This window comes from Phaethon aethereus, assembly GCF_964289735.1.
Source record: "Phaethon aethereus genome assembly, chromosome: 1".
Taxonomy (NCBI): domain Eukaryota; kingdom Metazoa; phylum Chordata; class Aves; order Phaethontiformes; family Phaethontidae; genus Phaethon; species Phaethon aethereus.
In genome coordinates this window covers 204791087-204808515 of record NC_138575.1, presented here as the reverse complement: position 1 = coordinate 204808515, position 17429 = coordinate 204791087, and the positions used below count along the sequence as shown (strand labels likewise).

Genomic DNA, 17429 nt, shown 5'->3' with positions numbered 1-17429 from the left:
CATTTGGCTCCTGTTTCTGAATTGCCACTTTCAAGTAAATATGACATTTGGCAAAAATTGCTTTTTTTGAGAGTAGAAAAATGTGTTCAATGCTTAGATGTTCAAGAACTAGCAACCAGAATGTTCCATACCTCATTTAGTACACGTCCCAAGGCCAAACTTCACACAACTCACATTCGTCTCATAAGAGGGAACAGAATACTGTGTATATATTTTAACTGTTTAATTTAGTGGCAACACAGCATTTACCTATCACTGAGTTAGTTAAGGGTCACTGGCCTTCTCTAGGTTTTGTCACATCTTTTGCCACTTCTGGTCTACCACTATACTGAGATCATACAGCACCTTCCTACATCCCTCTGAGCCTACTTTCTTTTCCTTTCTCCCTTCCCACTTCTTCAAAACCAGGGGGAAGGGCCCAGACCTCACTTAAGACTACGACAAAGCTCCCAGACTTTGATGTGGTTAGACTTTGCCCTTCTCTTTTTCTCTCCCTATAGCATAATCCCTTACACACATTTTAGGGGTTTCTTCTCTTTCCCAAAAATCCTCCTGCAGTTGTCTGTCCTTTTCCATTCTTTTATTATCATTGAGCTGATAACAATCCTTCCCACCTCATCTTCTCTTCACCTCAAAAATGTTTTTGTTTCTGTTTAAGAAAAGAAAACAACCAACTATGCCAATCACTACTATATCTACTTATTTAAAAATGTCAACTGCTTTGACAGCCAGTCATCCACTTGCATACCTTCTGGCTTGCAGGACTGCATAGCTGCTTCCCAGTATCTAAACTGATAATATGACAATGTACCACAGGAATATTGTAAAGGTAAAAAAAAAAATTTCATAGTAGTATTTGATGCAACTCTGTACTGAATGACTTAGTAAATATTTTCTTTTAAACAAATGCAAATATGCTAGCAAAATTGTTATAAAAATATTAAAGAGTTGCAGAGGAGCTGTAAGTATGCATCCCCTGTGACTGCTGCAGCATTACCATCATCAGCATGCACAACTATTAACTGCACCGAAAGAGAAAAATCTTTAAAAGGATTCAGAATGACAAAAGCACCCAATGGAAACAACAGATTCTAATCCTCCAAAAAGGAGCAGAATAAACCCTGCCAAAGAAGACTCAGTCTTTACCAGTCCTTACCATTTGATGGTTCTTCCTCCTACCCTTGCTCTTCCACTCCCAAACCAAATTTTATAGCAGTCTCAAACAAATTTAAACACTTGTCAAACAAAATGAATTGGCAACAATTTCAAGCAAGCCTAGCAAGTTACTGGCATGGGTAACTATTCCACCCTGAAATCGTTTCAGGTGCCTGCTGTCAAGTTTGAAATGGTGCATGCATGGCCTTAACTGTTTGAACCCTGACCTCCCAGCCAAACAGCTTTTATTTTTTTAAACCACATATCCTGACCACATAAGGATCACATTACATCTGAGCATGACCAAAACTACTCAGCACCAAGATCCATCCTACCACCACTAGACTCTTGCCAGTTCCTAGGGTCTCTTACTCAAAGCTAATTCAAGCATAACCATGATAACATGCAATGGAGGCAGAATGTATGAGAAGGAAATCTCACTAGTGACAAAACTCTAAGAGGGCACAATTTCAGAAAAAGGAGGAGACTGCTGAAATAATTATTTCACATTACTTCAGAAACATGAAGTGTAGAGGCTGGAAAGATCAATGGGTCATAGAGCACATCTTCCTTTCTGTAAAAATAATTTTTATTACAAATTCATTAGCAACTGTCTCCCGTTTCCCTTCAAATCAACAGTGCTCACCAAGGGCTTTTTGCAGATTTTATACTCTGATTTTCTCCCTTCTCTTCCTCAATCTTTTGGTACTTTCTTAAATAATTGTTTTCCCTTCTTCATGGCAGACCTAAACACAGTCTGCGGTTCATTCTTTGACATAACCACACTTGCTTCTAAAGACAAATAGTTCAAAATAGTTTTCTTATTGAGGATTCTTCACTTAATCTCCAACTAGGGTTAAACACAAAGAGCAACGGTCACCTTAACCTTCATAAGTTAAATAATGATCAAGAAATCCCAAAGTTGCTTAGACAAAAAAAGCACAGTGAGAATCGAAAAACCCAACAAAAGATAAATGGAAGCAAAGGTACCTGAGGGGGGAGGGGAGGAAAATCTGATGAAGAGAGGCATGAAAATTTCACATCAAGTACATGCCCCTAAGTGCATCTAACGGGCTACCCTTACCAGGATTCATCTGACTTGCAGGCTCATTCAGCAAGCTTACCATGACCAAGCTGTCCATTTACAGATTTAGTCCAAAAGGCTTCGCCTGCCCAACTTTATTTGCCATACACAGATGACCAGAGGCCAATGTTTTTACAAAGCGCTCATGGGCAAGTTCTTATCTTCACAGGAGGGGGACAAGCAGTCTTAAACTACTTCACAGGAAAGTATAGGAGAGACACATCTTTGATTTGGTGAGGTGGGGTTACAGAAAGAAAGAAAGAATATGGGATGGGTTTATTCTTCGGAACTATGCAAATCTGGTTCAGAAGGAAAACTTGGAGGCTATGTACCATTACCCGTACCAATGAGACCACCGTCAGGCAGCCTCTGTAAAACAGACCCAGACAGAAAAGAATATTGAACTGAAAGGCTCAGTCCTCTCTCATAACATTTATACCTCCGCACACAGGAAGACTCCATCTGATCTCAGGGGAAAGCAGCTCCAAGTTTAGTCAGGCCCCCACACACTCACACATTCTCCAGGGAAAAGCCAAGAAGTCATGGCCCAATATTTGACAAACTAGGACAGAAACTGAAGTTGAAAGGCTACTTCCCATCTTTTCACAACCTCTGAACTAAACAACGGAACAAGGGACAGATGAGGTGTGACTCCACTGCCTCAATAACAGCATTTAAAACTGGCAGAGATGCCCCACCCCACACTGCGTGGCCTTCCACTTGCTGCTCAAGAAGCTGACAGCTTTCCCTATGTGCTGTGTCATGCTTGCCAGCATCACCCAGATGCCTCTGGTCCCTGAAGGCATCTCAAACAGCACTACCCACATTGCTGAGACAGCAGAACCTCCCCTTGGTCTCTGTCTGAACTGTGCCTAAACCCTCTGCCTTGTTGGTTGCATCATTACCCGAGGCTCAATTCTGCAGGCACAGAAACCAACAGTCTGCCTTGATTTCTCAGTTAAGGAATCACACTCAACTGTATAGAAGTGGAAAACTTTATTTGGTAGCATCTCACACCCCCTTTACAAAGGCCAACATGACTACATAAGAAAATGCATGCAGCAGTGGATTATTCGTTAGCGTTATCTCACCTTCTTTCACGAGTATTAAAAAAGAAAAGTAGCTCCTGAAAACACACTGAAACAGTCTCCCCTTGCAATGCTAGCTCAGGTTATAGCAGGTGACGCAACTGGCCTGAAAGTACTACAAAGGTTAATGTAAGGCTTTAATGTAATGGGGGAACCTCATTTGCTGTAGAAGCCACTTCTGAAAATGAAAGCGCAACGTTACAGGCGTGGAGCTAAACGGCAGCTGTCAGCAGAGGGAGCGCCATGCTCGGCTATGAAGTTTGGCAGCTTATTACTTAGTTTTGGCTTGGTTTTGTGCCATAGACACGTAAACATAAACGTATACAGACGCTGCATACACAGAGACATCAAAACTCGTGGGAAAAAAAATAAAATGTAGGAGTCCTGGTGGGGAGATTTAGGAGTTCCACCATTGGCCAAATACTCCCGAAGGTGCCAGCACATCCCTGCGATAACCCCACCGCATCTCCGCCGGTGACAGCCAGCCCTTAAACCTCCCACCGACACCCCTCCAATTCATGGGCTCTGGCACGTGTTAAAAATACTAACAACGATAAGAGGAATAGCAACAGGGATACGCGCCTGCTGTTCTGCCCTGAGGAAACACAGGGGGGCTGTAAAAGCTGCAGACGCAGCAGTTGACTTGGCCTTACCCCTCTCACACCAACTCGCCCCGAGAGGGCCGGGCCGCGGCGGGCTCACCTCCCCCGCAGGCGGCGGCGCGGCGGGGACGGAAGCCCGGGACCGGGGCCGTCCGTGCACCCTCCCCCAGCGCCCGGCCGGGAGCCGGGCGGAGCGGGCGCTACAACCCCGGGCCCGGCCAGCGCGGCACGTTACCTGGCTGGAGGCGGCCATGTTGGGGCAGGCAGACAGGAAGGCAGCCCGCCTCCGCCGCTCCGTCATGGCGGCGCCCCGCCCCGGGTGGCTGGGTCCCCGCTGCCGGACGGCAAAAGCTTTGAGGGTCTCTTCTGAGACAAAACGTCTGTCCCGTTATCACAGGGTGAAGGAAGCCGAACCTCTCCGACACCGACCGGTGCTTTGCGCCAAATCTTCCTGAGGACGAGGGCGGGGTTTTCCTGGGGCGTGCAGCCGCACTCAGGCAGGTGCTCGGCGGCGGCGCGTCCGTGCCTGGGTGGGTCCGGGGCCTGTGCTCGCAGCGCTGGGGGAAGCCGCGTGTAGCGAGGGCAAGGGGGTGAAGGCGGCCTTCTTCAGCCTCCTGCCTTGAGCACGCTTGTTGTAACTGTTCCATCTCCTTACTTCTGCTCACCCAGTGCTGCCCGGCTTCGTTTGCCTGCAGGCCCGCCCCTTGCTGCCTTTTCAAGTAGAACTGGCTCCTTGTCATCCTCCTTCCAGTGAATAAAGCCTTCCTCTGAGTCCACAGGAGAAGAAAAGTGTGTTTGAACCCCACCTGCAGTGGGGCACCATCCCTTGGGCCCACACCGGGCTCCTCGCCTTCACGGGGGGCAACTTGGGAGAGAGCCTCCTCCAGCACAGGGGATCCAAGAACAGCTGATGGAAGCCACATCCACACAATGGATTAAAGACAGCTTCCCCCAGGCTGAGGCACTCACCCAAAAAGAGATCATCACCTAGAGAGGCCACCATCACAGCCAGCACTGATCCCATTACCTTTGGCACAGGAGACAGAGGAAGGCAAAACCATGCCAATGCAGCCAAGGCCCCATAAAGACTGAGCCTCTGGTTGTACATAGGTATTTCCCCACACCACTCCAGCTCACTAGCAACACCACTAAGGTTGCTTAGTAAACCTGTGTTATTGAGCAACCTGCACCTTGTTGAAAGGAAGCATCTCCACAGCACACTGGCTCGCTGCATGAGAAAGTGATCCCTTAAATCAGAGATAAAGCATGTAAGTCACTGCCCTTCATTTTTTTCTGCTATCATAGACTAACAGAGCTCCACACTATGCCCCTAGACCAACACAGCCCCTTCCTCCTTCTTTATCCAAATTACTGAATTTTACCATTTCCTACTTTTTCTTCTCCCTATCTGACAGTTATTCTACTTTTCACTATAGCTTATTACCTAAAAAAGCTTCTTTTTTTCCTCTCTCTATTTAAATACCAAGCTGATATTTTCTTCTTCTTTCAATCTCCTGTGGGTATTTAACCTTTCTCAAGATCAATTAGGTGTGGGATTTCCAGGTTGGTGGTATCTAAGGTGACTGATGAGCCTGTAAACCTGCAGTCAGAAGCCAGCTCCTCAGCTTTGTGCCAGATTCACACTCTGGAGGAGTCTACCCATGCTGTTAGGTAGGGCTGTGCTTGCCCAGAAAAAAAATGAAAAAACCCCACAAAAACCTGCTCCTTTGGAGCATATACCATGCCCAGGGATACAGCTATCCCATGTGCAGGAGGTGCAAGCACACTAAGAATGTGAGGCTGATGGGGCACATCCACCAGCCTGTGAAGGTAGTATTTGGTCAGAAAGGTGGTCCTACTTTTGTCCTTTCAACGCAGTCTGTGGCATTACATCTCTCTCTGTCTTTGACCCATGAAGTGGGTATCAAGGTATTGTGATAGCACACATTTTTTGCTTAAGTTTTCTCATATGCAAAATGTGAATATTAACTGCCTGCCTAGTAAGAGTATAGCAGGGAGCTTGTTAACCTTTGCAAACACTGAGCATTACCATCGTCTGGCCTTTTTGGAAGCCAGAATCATGGAATAGTTTGCATTTGAAGGGACCTTTAAAGGTCATCTAGTCCAACCCCCCCTGCAATGAGCAGGGACAACTAGATTAGGTCCCTCAGAGCCCCATCCAACCTGACCTTGAATATTTCCAGGGATGGGGCATCTACCACCTCTCTGGGCAACCCCTGCCCCTGTTTCAACACCCTCATTGTCAAAAATTTCTTCCTTAGATCTAGTCGAAATCTATCCTCTTTTAGTTTAAAACCATTACCCCTTGTCCTGTTGCAACAGGCCCTGCTAAAAAAGGCTGTCCCCATCTTTCTTACCAGCCGCCTTGAAGTACTGGAAGGCTGCAGTAAGGTCTCTGCGGAGCCTTCTCTTCTCCAGGCTGAACAACCCCAACTCTCTCAGTCTGTCCTCAGAGGAGAGGTGTTCCAGCCCTCACATCATTTTGTGGCCTCCTCTGGACCTGCTCCAACAGGTCCACGCCTTTCCTGTGCTGAGGGCTCCATGGCTGGACAGAGGACTGCAGGTGGGGTCTCCCCATAGCAGAGTAGAGGGGCAGAATCACCTCCCTCAACCTGCTGGCCACGCTGCTTTGGATGCAGCCCTGGAGATGTTTGGCCTTCTGGGCTGCAAGTGCACATTGCCGACTCCTGTACAGCTTTTCATCCACCAGTACCCCCAAGTCCTTCTCAGCAGCGCTGCTCTCAGTCCCTTCATCCCCCAGCCTGTATTGATACCAGGGGTTGCCCCAACCCAGGTGCAGGACCCTGCCCTTGGCCTTATTGAGCCTCATGAGGTTCATGTGGGCCCATTCCTTGAGTTTATCCAGGTCCCTCTGGATGGCATCCCATCCCTCAGGTGTATCAGCTAGATGGGGAAAAGAACAGCCAGGCAACGTCAACAGCTGCTGTCTCTGTTAATATGTTCTCTGAGCCCCTCAGCCCTGGAAACCACCAAACCTGAAAGCTACTGAAAGGACCACCCTAATGAATTGGTTTGTAAGTTGTTACCAATTTGTTCTGACAACTGGAAAATACCTGTCCAAAGGTTGTTTCTGTTAAGTGCCCACATTTCAAAGCCCTGATTGTGTGGGTTCTCCATTCTTCTACTTAGCTGTCCATGTGTGGTTTATCCCACTGGGATGTGTTACTGGTAGGTAAGAAGTAACGACATAGACTTAGTGGAATGTTACAGCTCAGAGCACAAAACAAGAGGTTCTGGCGGTTGCCTGACCCTGTGTTTACCACTCATCATTTGGGTTTATTCTGCTTTATTATTTTGAAAATGGCTTTCTGGGTGAGAACAGACTTGCTGTGCATTTTTTTCTTGAAATATCTCTGTATGATTAGCCATTGGTCAAGAGTTTGTGATGCATATTGCAATAATGTTTCCTTTGTAAATGCATCAAAATTTTACTTCTATAAACAACATTCTCACATAGGAAAATTCCACCAATTAAAAGGAAAACAGTCAAAGGCTGGTTGTAGGGGTTTTAATACAAGCTTATTTTGGTCAAACCAGAACTATTATTCTCTGTATAATTTAAGCCCTCGAGCACTGTGCAGTCCCTTCTCATGCTAGATAACATGGGTACAGACTCCTACAGATACCACAATGCCTATTGACCACAGGTAAAAATACATCCCCATATGATTAACAACATTGTCACTGGCTAACCCACAGAATAGTTCACAGAAGTGGGGATTCAAATACATTTATATTTGATGTTAACATAATCTCTGATTAAAAGTGCTTTGGGAGAAGTCTCAATATTTCTTTTAAAAAGCCAATTTTTGTAATTGTAATATTTTGGTTTTAAAATTTGGGAAATACTCTAGTTTGAAATTAAGTTTTCATATCTTTCTTAAGAAAAAAAAGTTTACGTCAAAGTCTTGGCTTTGGCTCTACTTTTTTTAATTGATAAGCAAGAAACATGTCTTCTAAAGCAGAATGTCATGCTCCCATTTACTCATGCGTGAGAAGTAAAATGCTGCTGACTTCTCCCAGGAGTAGGTTACAATATTCACTGTGCTGTTAGCTATTTTATCTTTGCCACATTCCCAGGGCGAGTCAAGGCATTTGTCTATTCCTTCTAATTCCCTATTCACTTCATATGATGGTAAGTAAAACACTTATGTTTTCTTCAACAAACCAGAGGTTACTGGTCTGTACATGGAAAGGCAACCTTACTCCCTTTTATACCAATGCAAGCTGAGCCATGCTTTAGCCTAATGTGATCACCCTGGATTTCCATCACTTTCAAACCCAATTAAAAGAAAATCGCAGGAAGATAGTAGGATTTGCTGTATCAAATCTCTTGATTTAAGAAGCTGTGGTGTAAGAATCATGACAAATAGGATATGTTTCAGAATAGCAGTTTGTTACAGAAATAAGAAGAAACCTCTTAGCACAAAATCCAGCTCAAAATCACCCACAACTGCTGTAGAGGAGTACTGTAGTAAATGATGAGACATAAGAGGAATTGTTTCAGGATAGCATTCATGTAATAGTTTAGGACTTTGACAAATATCTGCTGACCTAAATTCCAAATGTGCTACAGCTGCTGCTTGCAATAGTAAAATTCTCCCTCTGCAATGCCAAAGGCTTATATTTTTCAGGACGATAGCAAGGCTGGCTCTGTGCTGTATGTCATTTCGATTCTGCATTTGTGCTGTTCAATGCTAGATTTCATATTTCTTTCTAAAAAAGAAAAAACAGTCAAAAACAACTTTAAGAATTTTTTAACAATTGCATAAGACCAAAAAGAGATATGAGAAATCTAGGCCCTGGTGAAATCAATGGGACTTATGCCAGTTGTTACAATGAAGGCAAGTTTTATCCTTATTTTCAAATCCTAGCAAACAAAAATCTTTTTTTTCTCAAGAGACTTAAAATGCCAAGTAATATCAGTATGCTTTCCGATTTCTAAGTTTTAGGCTATGCTCTCTTGACACCTCCAAGCTTTTTTCCACAAACATAAGACTTTGGAATACATTTTTTTCCTTTCCTTTAGTAAAAGCTGAAATTCTCCTGAAATCTCTAGACTCGGGTACTGGAACTTTAAGAAATACATTAAGCAGCTTAAATCTCATGATAAAATTGTAAGATTTGTCAACACTGGTTTTGTGGCACAAATGCACAATTACTGGCAGGTTCACTTATGTTGTTAGGAGGTACCATGCTCTAGTGAAGCGAGTTTCTTTTGCATGACAACACAACTTTTTCTGAGTAGGCAGATTTCAGTTCTGTGCTGGGACAGCTACAGATCTTGTCATGCAGAGAACCAAACCGGTCAGTGAATGTTTAGGATTGGGCAGAGTTCAGCTAAATTAATCACTTCTGCTATACCATGGGATTGCATTAATGAAATGTAAGCCTGCTTTATCACAGGCAGGGACGGCTAGCTTTAACTTCTGTTGTCAGACACACTGCAAAGGTGGGTCATCATTAATATCTCAGTAGAACTAGCAGCACAATTTTGTAGACTTCAATAAACACAAAATCTTTCCTGGAGAGTCCTCAGAAAATTCCTGTGAACTTTCAGGCAGAAGACAGAAATTACTGTAATTATGATGTTCATACTGCAAGACTGAAGACCTTTCGTTAGCAGAACTGCCAGTCCAAAGCTCCAGCTCCTGAGAGGATCCTACATCTGCATACAGATGTCAACAGAAAATTTCTGCATTTGATTAAGGAAGGATCTGAGAGATGTAAATTCCGTAGGCATAATTACTAGAAAGCATAATATCCATGGATATTGGGTTTGCGTGGCAAGGTTTTAGTAGCAAGGGGGCTGCAGGGGTGAATTCTGTGAGAAGCTGCTGGAAGCTTCCCCTGTGTCCGACAGAGCCCGTGCCAGCCGGCTACAAGACAGGCCCGCCACCGGCCAAGGCTGAGCCCATCAGCGACAGTGGCAGCACCTCTGGGGGAACAGAGTTAAGAAGGGGGGAAAAAATGGCAACAGCAATTGCAGCCGGAGAGAGGAGTGAGAACATGTGAGAGGAACAGCCCTGCAGACACCAAGGCCAGAGCAGCAGGAGGGGCAGGAGGGGCTCCAGGCGCCGGAGCAGAGGTTCCCCGGCAGCCCCTGGGGAAGCCCCTGGTGAGGCCGGCTGTGCCCCTGCAGCCATGGAGCTCCACACTGGGGCAGATCTCCACCTGCAGCCTAGGGAGGACCCCATGCTGGAGCAGGGGGTTGCCCAAAGGAGACCATGACCCCATGCTGGAGCTGACTCCTGGCAGGGCTTTGGCCCCATGGAGAGAGGAGCCCCGGCTGGAGCAGGTTTGCTGGCAGGACTTGTGACCCTGTGGGGGACCCACACTAGAGCAGCCTGTTCCTGAAGGACGGCTCCTGTGGAGGGACCCAGGCTGGAGCAGCTCATGAAGAACTGCAGCCCTTGGGAAGGACTCATGTTGGAGAAGTTCGTGGAGGACTGTCCCATGTGGGGAATCCCATGCTGGAGCAAGGGAAGAGTGTGAGGAGTCCTCCCCCTGTAGAGGAAGAAGCGGCAGAAACAACATGTGATGAACTGACTGCATCCTCTTCCCCATCCCCCTGTTGCCAGTCAGGGGGAAGAGGTAGAGAATTTGGGAGTAAAGTTAAGCCTGGGAAGAAGGCAGGGGTGAGGGGAAAGTTTTTTAAGAGTTGTTTTTTATTCCTTATTATCCTACTCTGATTTCATTGGTAATAAATTAATTTTTCCCCAAGACAAGTCTGTTTTGCACATGACAGCAACTGCTGAGTGATCTCTCCCTCTCCTTATCTCGACCCATGAGCCTTCTATCCTATTTTTTCCCCACCCTGTGCAGCTGAGAAGGGGAGTGATAGAGCAGCTTTGGTGGGCACCTGGCATCCAGCCAGGGTCAACCCACCACACCATGAAGATCAACTAAAAGCTCCCAATGCAGCTTCTGATATTCTGTCTCCTGCCAGCTTTTTCTGCTCACATAAAACCTCCCAGTGAATAGTCCCCAGCCTTCAAAGTCCCACATGCACCAATACTAAGCAAATCATACATTACAGGCAAGTATTTTTGCCTCAATTTTCATTTTCTAAATTTTCTCTGTCCATAAGCAATCTTGGAGACTTAGGGCTTTAAGTCTTCCCAAAAGCCATACCTTCTCTGCTGTAAGAATACTACTGACATTTCCACTCTTTAGAACAGGAGTCCTCATGCAGTTTGGAGCAATTGGCCACTGTCAGGTCCTCATCAGGCACTATGCACCTTTATCATCACAGTTTTGTTTGAAAATACCATAAAACTACCATACTACAAGATAGGTCCATGTACTGTCTACCAGAGGGTGATGATTAAATACATACATCACTGCTGGAAACACTTCTCCAAAAACTTCCTGAATCCTCTGTCAGCTCTCTGCTGAACAGGAACTGCTGCTTTCACTGCCCAAGTGACTCTTTCCCTGCAATTCAGTCAACATCTAGGGAAGATCTTCTCATACCAGTCTAGTACACCTTCCAGGGTGTCAGAAAAGTAATATGAAGTATGCAAGTGAGCTAATCAGTGATGTCAAGATTGGAGGCAGCCTGGGCTGCAGTGATCATGTGGTGGTGGAGTTCACAGTCCTGAGGGATATGGGGCAAGTGAAGACTAAAGTCAGGACCCTGAATTTTAGGAAAGCAAAATTCCAGCTACTCAGGGAGTTTGTCAGTAGGACTCCCTGGGAAACTGCCCTCGGGGACAAGGGAGCAGAACAGAGCTGGCCGATCTTTTAAGGATGTTTTCCATAGAGCGCAAGAGCTCTCAATCCCCAGGTTTAAGAAATAAAGAAAAGGCGGCAAGAGGCCAGCATGGCTGAGTGGAGACCTGATGGTCAAACTAAAGAGCAAGAAGGAAATGCACAGGCAGTGGAAGCAGGGACAGGTATCCTGGGATGAGAACAGGGACACTGCCCGGTTTTGTAGGGATGGAGTCAGGAAGACCAAGGCACAGCTAAAGCTGAACTTGGTAAGGGATGCAAAGAATAATAAGAAGGGCTTCTTCAGGTATGTCAGCCAGAAAAGGAAGGTCAAAGTGTACCCTCCTTGATGAGCAAGACTTGTAAACTGGTAACAACAGATGAGGATAAGGCTGAGAAGATTCTCCATGATATTTGAAAGGTCATGGCAGTAAAGTGAAGTCCCTGATGACTGGAAAAAAGGAAACTTTGCACCCATTTTTTAGAAAAGTAGCAGGGGAGACCTTGGGAACTACTCACCCCTCAGCCTCACCTATATGCCTGAGAAGATCATGGAGCAGATCCTCCTAGAAGCTCTGCTAAGGCACAGGGATGACAGGGAGGAGATTTGAGACAGCCAGCATGGCTTCACCAAGGGCAAGTACTGCCTGACCAACCTAGTGGCCTTCTAGGATGGAGTGAACACATCAGTGGGCAAGGGAAGAGCTTACAGATGTTGTCTATCTGGCCTTCTGTAAGGCCTTTGACACGGTCCCCCACAACGTCCTTCTCTCTAAATTGGAGAGGGATTTGATGGGTGGATGAAGAATTGGTTGAATGGTCATATCCAGAGGGTAGTGGTCAATGGCTCGATGTCCAGATGGAAATCAGTGACAAGTGGTGTCCCTGAGGGGTCCGTATTGGGACCAGTACTGTTTAATATCTTCATCAATGTCATGGGCAATAGGATCAAGTGCCTCCTCAGCATGTTTGCAGACAATGCCAAGCTGAGTGGTGCGGTTGACACACCTGAGGGATGGGATGCCATCCAGAGGGACCTGGACAAGCTTGAGGAATGGGCCCATGTGAACCTCCTGAGGTTCAAGAAGGCCAAGGGCAGGGTCCAGCACCTGGGTCTGGGCAACCCCCTCTATCAGTACAGGCTAGGGGATGAAGGGATTGAGAGCAGCCCTGCCAAGAAGGACTTGGGGATCCTAGTGGACGAAAAGCTGTACGTGAGCTGGCAATGTGTGCTTGCAGCCCAGAAGGCCAACTGTATCCTGGGCTGCATCCAAAGCAGCGTGGCCAGCAGGTCGAGGGAGGTGATTCTGCCTCTCTACTCTGCTATGGGGAGACCCCGCCTGCAGTCCTGCATCCAGCTCTGGAGCCCTCAGCACAGGAAAGACATGGACCTGTTGGACAGGTTCCAGAGGAGGGCCACAAAAATGCTCAGAGGGCTGGAACACCTCTCCTGTGAGGACAGGCTGAGAGAGTTGGGGTTGTTCAGCCTGGAGAAGAGAAGGCTCTGGGGACACCTTCGTGCAGCCTTCCAGTACTTCAAGGGGGCTTCTAAGAAAGATGGGACAGACTTTTTAGCAGGGCCTGTTGCAACAAGACAAGGGGTTATGGTTTTAAACTAAAAGCGGGAAGATTTCGACTAGATCTAAGGAAGAAATTTTTCACACTGAGGGTGGTGAAACCCTGGCACAAGTTGCCCAGAGAGGTAGTAGATGCCCCATCCCTGGAAATATTGATGGTCAGGTTGGACGGGGCTCTGAGCAACCTGATATGGTTGAAGATGTCCCTGCTCATTGCAGGGAGGTTGGACTAGATGACCTTTAAAGGTCTCTTCCAACCCAAAAATTCTATGATTCTATGATTCTACACTGAAAGAACCATACAAAATATTGATTTCCCTCCAAATCACTGAACCCGTCAACACACGCTTTAGTTTAGCCTTGAAAGCAACATTGTTAGTAAGATTCAAACAAAATATTTCTGTTTTCTCTGGCACAAAAGCTGAAAAATTACAATCTTTTCTTCAAAGCCTGCACGTACTTTACATTCTTCTCTTGCTCTTCATTCCTGTTTTCCATGACGACACAAGAAATACTTTTTGTTGGAATTACTGATTGAATTATATTATTTTCTTCTAGCCCTACAGTCAAAATCTTACACTAACCTGGCAAAACCCAGTTCTGTCACAAACAATTAGAATTTGGTAGGCATTCAGAAAGCAATGCGACTACACAGCAATCCTCCCTGATATCTACACTAGGCAGGCAGTCTGCTTTCCTGCATATCCTTGGAAACTATAATTTCTCACAGTTATCTTTCAGGACATAACTGTATCATAAGGACAGTCATGGCAGTGAATTTTTTGCCTACTTCATCAATCAATACATTTTTAAGCATACAGTGCTTGCAGTCCAGACACAATCTGCAAAGTTAATATTTAAAGGCATGGTATTGTTTACATACAGAGAACTAAATATTACATTTCCATCATAAGTTAGATTCTCGGTGCCTCCAGTAAGACTGGAGAGAATAGTGCAATGGATTCATTAGACTGGGACTCTATCCTTTCAGTCCATCTCAGGCATCATCTCAGGAGTTCTCATTAGCTGTTGCTTGTGCAATATATTCACCTTCTTTGGAAGAATAGCTGTGCAACTTTAAATTAAAATTTTCTACATGAAAACATGGTCAATTCCTTGGGTGACCCCAGTTGCTGCTCTTATAATCCAGTTTTTATTGACTTCTCTGGATCTGTATGCATACTCAACATATCTGAAAAATAGAAGTTGTAAGTTTTTCAACTGAATAGGCCAAAAGAAAAGATGCATCCAAATTTAGTGGAAATTTTTTTACAAACACCACTTCTCTGTGACTGTTCACCAGTCTGTATGACATTGACATAAATATTTACCCAACTCACCAAGGGTTCTGAATCTTCATGAATCATTGTTTGTGTAACACCTTGTAATCCTTGAATGAAACGTAGCATATGCATTCAGAGTATGGATCTGATTAACAGGAGAGGATAAATGAAAAGAATAGATAAAAAATTATCACATAATTTTTTTTCCCCTTGTTCAAAATTGGTTTCAAAGAAATTCTCTATTACAAACACAAATCTTTCTTTTTCACACTGACATAATATGGTTGGTACACATCTTCGTGAAGAAGATTAGGACACAGTCCAATGTTAATCATCATATATTCATGTTTGTTCACTTTTATTAAGATAAAAAAGCAGGCATTGTTAGCATATAGTATTTGAAATTCATGTCTACATCTCTTTATTTTACTCTTTCTATATAGAAATATCAAACAGAGTCATTTCAGTTAAAACATTGTAACATTAAATGCTCTTAATTCATATGTAGACAAAGTCCTTTCTGGCAAAATTCTTTGCTCCAAGAGATGGGTAACTGAATGAGCGTACCAGCTGCTTCACTTAGCTGTCATCTCTCTAAAGGCTATATGAGTAAGCATGACATAATCTCTCATGTTATCGTCATCTACATGCTTTTGTTATTATCTCCTGTGTTAAACTTTACAGCATCTTCAGTCAAAGGAATACAAGTGAAACGAAGTGTGGCACTGTAAAATGAGCAAAATAACTAGGAGAGAGGTTTAAGAAATGATCATGAAGGTTGTGTGCGGACTGCTTTAGTTTCTATAATGTCAGTGTGTGAGCACCATGTAATAACAATATCTCAGGACAATTCTGTATTCGATGCTTGTCCTGAGCTAGGCACAAAGAATTGCCAGATGCTCAGTATTTCAAAATAGAATGTGGACACAGATTTGAAGCATCACAATGATTATGAAATCACTGTGATACTTGAAATAGATACTTAGATGTAGCAAGAAAGTAGCCTTTCATTTGGGGAACCAGATTTCTTAAGAAAACAAAATTACAGAAGTCAGAGATTGGAAATGTATTTTGTCATCCCGTCTTTCTCTTCAGTGCAGCAGGATGGTTCTTTATTACACAATTCTATAGTGTTCTGCAGCTCAACTGTAGGAATTTTGTGGGGGAGGATATCTGCAGGGAAGTCCCCATACACTCGTCAACTACACCAGACACTGTCCTAGGAATGGAATCAGCACCTACTTGAATGTACATGGAGACCAAACAGGGGAATCCCTGACTGCATCACATTGTTCAGGATCATGCTCACTACCTGAGCACTGCTTGGAACGGGGAGGAATGAACTCCAAACCCCAGATCCCACCCAGTAAATCCCAGCATGGATATACATGATTATATAGAGTAAAAACAAAAGGCTCATACATATGTTGTGCAGTATCAGACATAAAACAGAGGCGTTAATTCATGCTAGTGCATGAGTATCCTCAGATGAAAGGCTCCAAAAGTGTGATAATTCTTACATATAAGCAAATCTACAGATGTTTAGTGTTCCGTTTCCTGATTCTCATATAACCCCAAGAGGGCCTGTTTCCCTATCTTTTATAACTTTTTTCTTTTAAATTTATTAGAAGTAAACTATAGAGCTCCAGGCAAATATATAAAAGTTTCTGGCTATGCTGACATAGAGGTAAGAACTGTATTGGGAGCACCTGTCCAGCTGCATAAGTAGTACAGCCCAGCAGCTGGAAATCGATTTACTACAGACACCTTCCACCACAGAGCTCGCTATAGCTGACATAGCTCTCACAGGAGGCTCCCACTGGCAGCCTCCAAGACTCCACGTTCCTCCCCTGCAATGAGCGTTATGGAAATTCTTTTTCAGTAAGTGACTTACACCCCAAATGCATGTCTGCAGAACAGTGACAAGCTGTGCTCAGACCCGTGTTGTCCTCCCATCTGCACTTCTACCTGAGTGTCCTGTTCCCCTGGACCATATAACACCTCCCAGAAGATACAGCTCGATGTTCGCCTGACAACAACCTACACCTAAAGTAATCTGAGCTTGATTCTTCTCTGAACATCTTGACAAAAGCTGTAGTTAGCATCACACTCGTTCATTGCAGCATTCTTTTGTAGTCCACTTGCTACTGGCTTTGGAAAGGCTCCGTTTCACCACACACCAGTGTTTGGTCATTTCTTACAGATCCTGTACAGTTTCATATAAACATATGAGTTTCCAAATAACAAGACGTATGATGCCTTTCCCTATGGAGTGAGGGCAAATAGCCATTTAAACTGAAATTAGACTTCATGTGTTCCAGTAGGTGGGAGTACTAGGAGAAAGGTATAGCCTTTTTAATGCAGTTTTCCCCACAAGCAAAAAAGTTTGATCAGTTCAGTCAAACTAATAAAGAAACATAGCAGCTGGTCGTGCAGTACTTAATCCACTATTGTTCCTTTGATATCACAGGTCTCGTTATATTTAACAGTATGCTTCCATTCTAGCAATTTTCTTTTACATGCACAGCACTGTCACCAGTTGCCTAGTGTATTACTGTCTCTTAAGTCATGCCTGGGTTAATAGAGCCAGGGGATCAAACACTAAGAAATAAATAAAATAAAAAACCCAAACAACTTCTGGCTGATCCATAGGTCTCAGGAAAAGTGCCAGCAGCCTAAAGACAAGGGCGTGGTTTATCACACCCTGATAATGCCCAGCTGACAAAAGGGTCCTCTGATGCCCAAAGCAGATGAGGAAGGTTGAAAGCAGCCTGAGAAGGTTTTCATTTATGCTGAGAGTAGCCCGTCTTATTCTGAATAAAACTGAGACATACTGATAATCAGGACTGTAGATTTTGAAAACTGAGGTAAGAAAGTTCCTTATG

At 44.5% G+C, this 17429-nt stretch overlaps 1 protein-coding gene across 1 annotated transcript in view; it reads right to left on the bottom strand.

Annotated features, from left to right (window-relative positions):
• The window catches only part of ALKBH8 (alkB homolog 8, tRNA methyltransferase), a 58593-nt gene extending 54408 nt beyond the window's left edge, over positions 1-4185 (bottom strand). Inside the window, exon 1 of the mRNA XM_082002895.1 lies at positions 4165-4185. Within this exon, the coding sequence (XP_081859021.1) occupies positions 4165-4182 (18 nt within the window). The 5' untranslated portion in view covers positions 4183-4185. The remainder of the gene's footprint in view (positions 1-4164) is intronic.
• Between the last annotated feature and the right edge of the window lie 13244 nt (positions 4186-17429).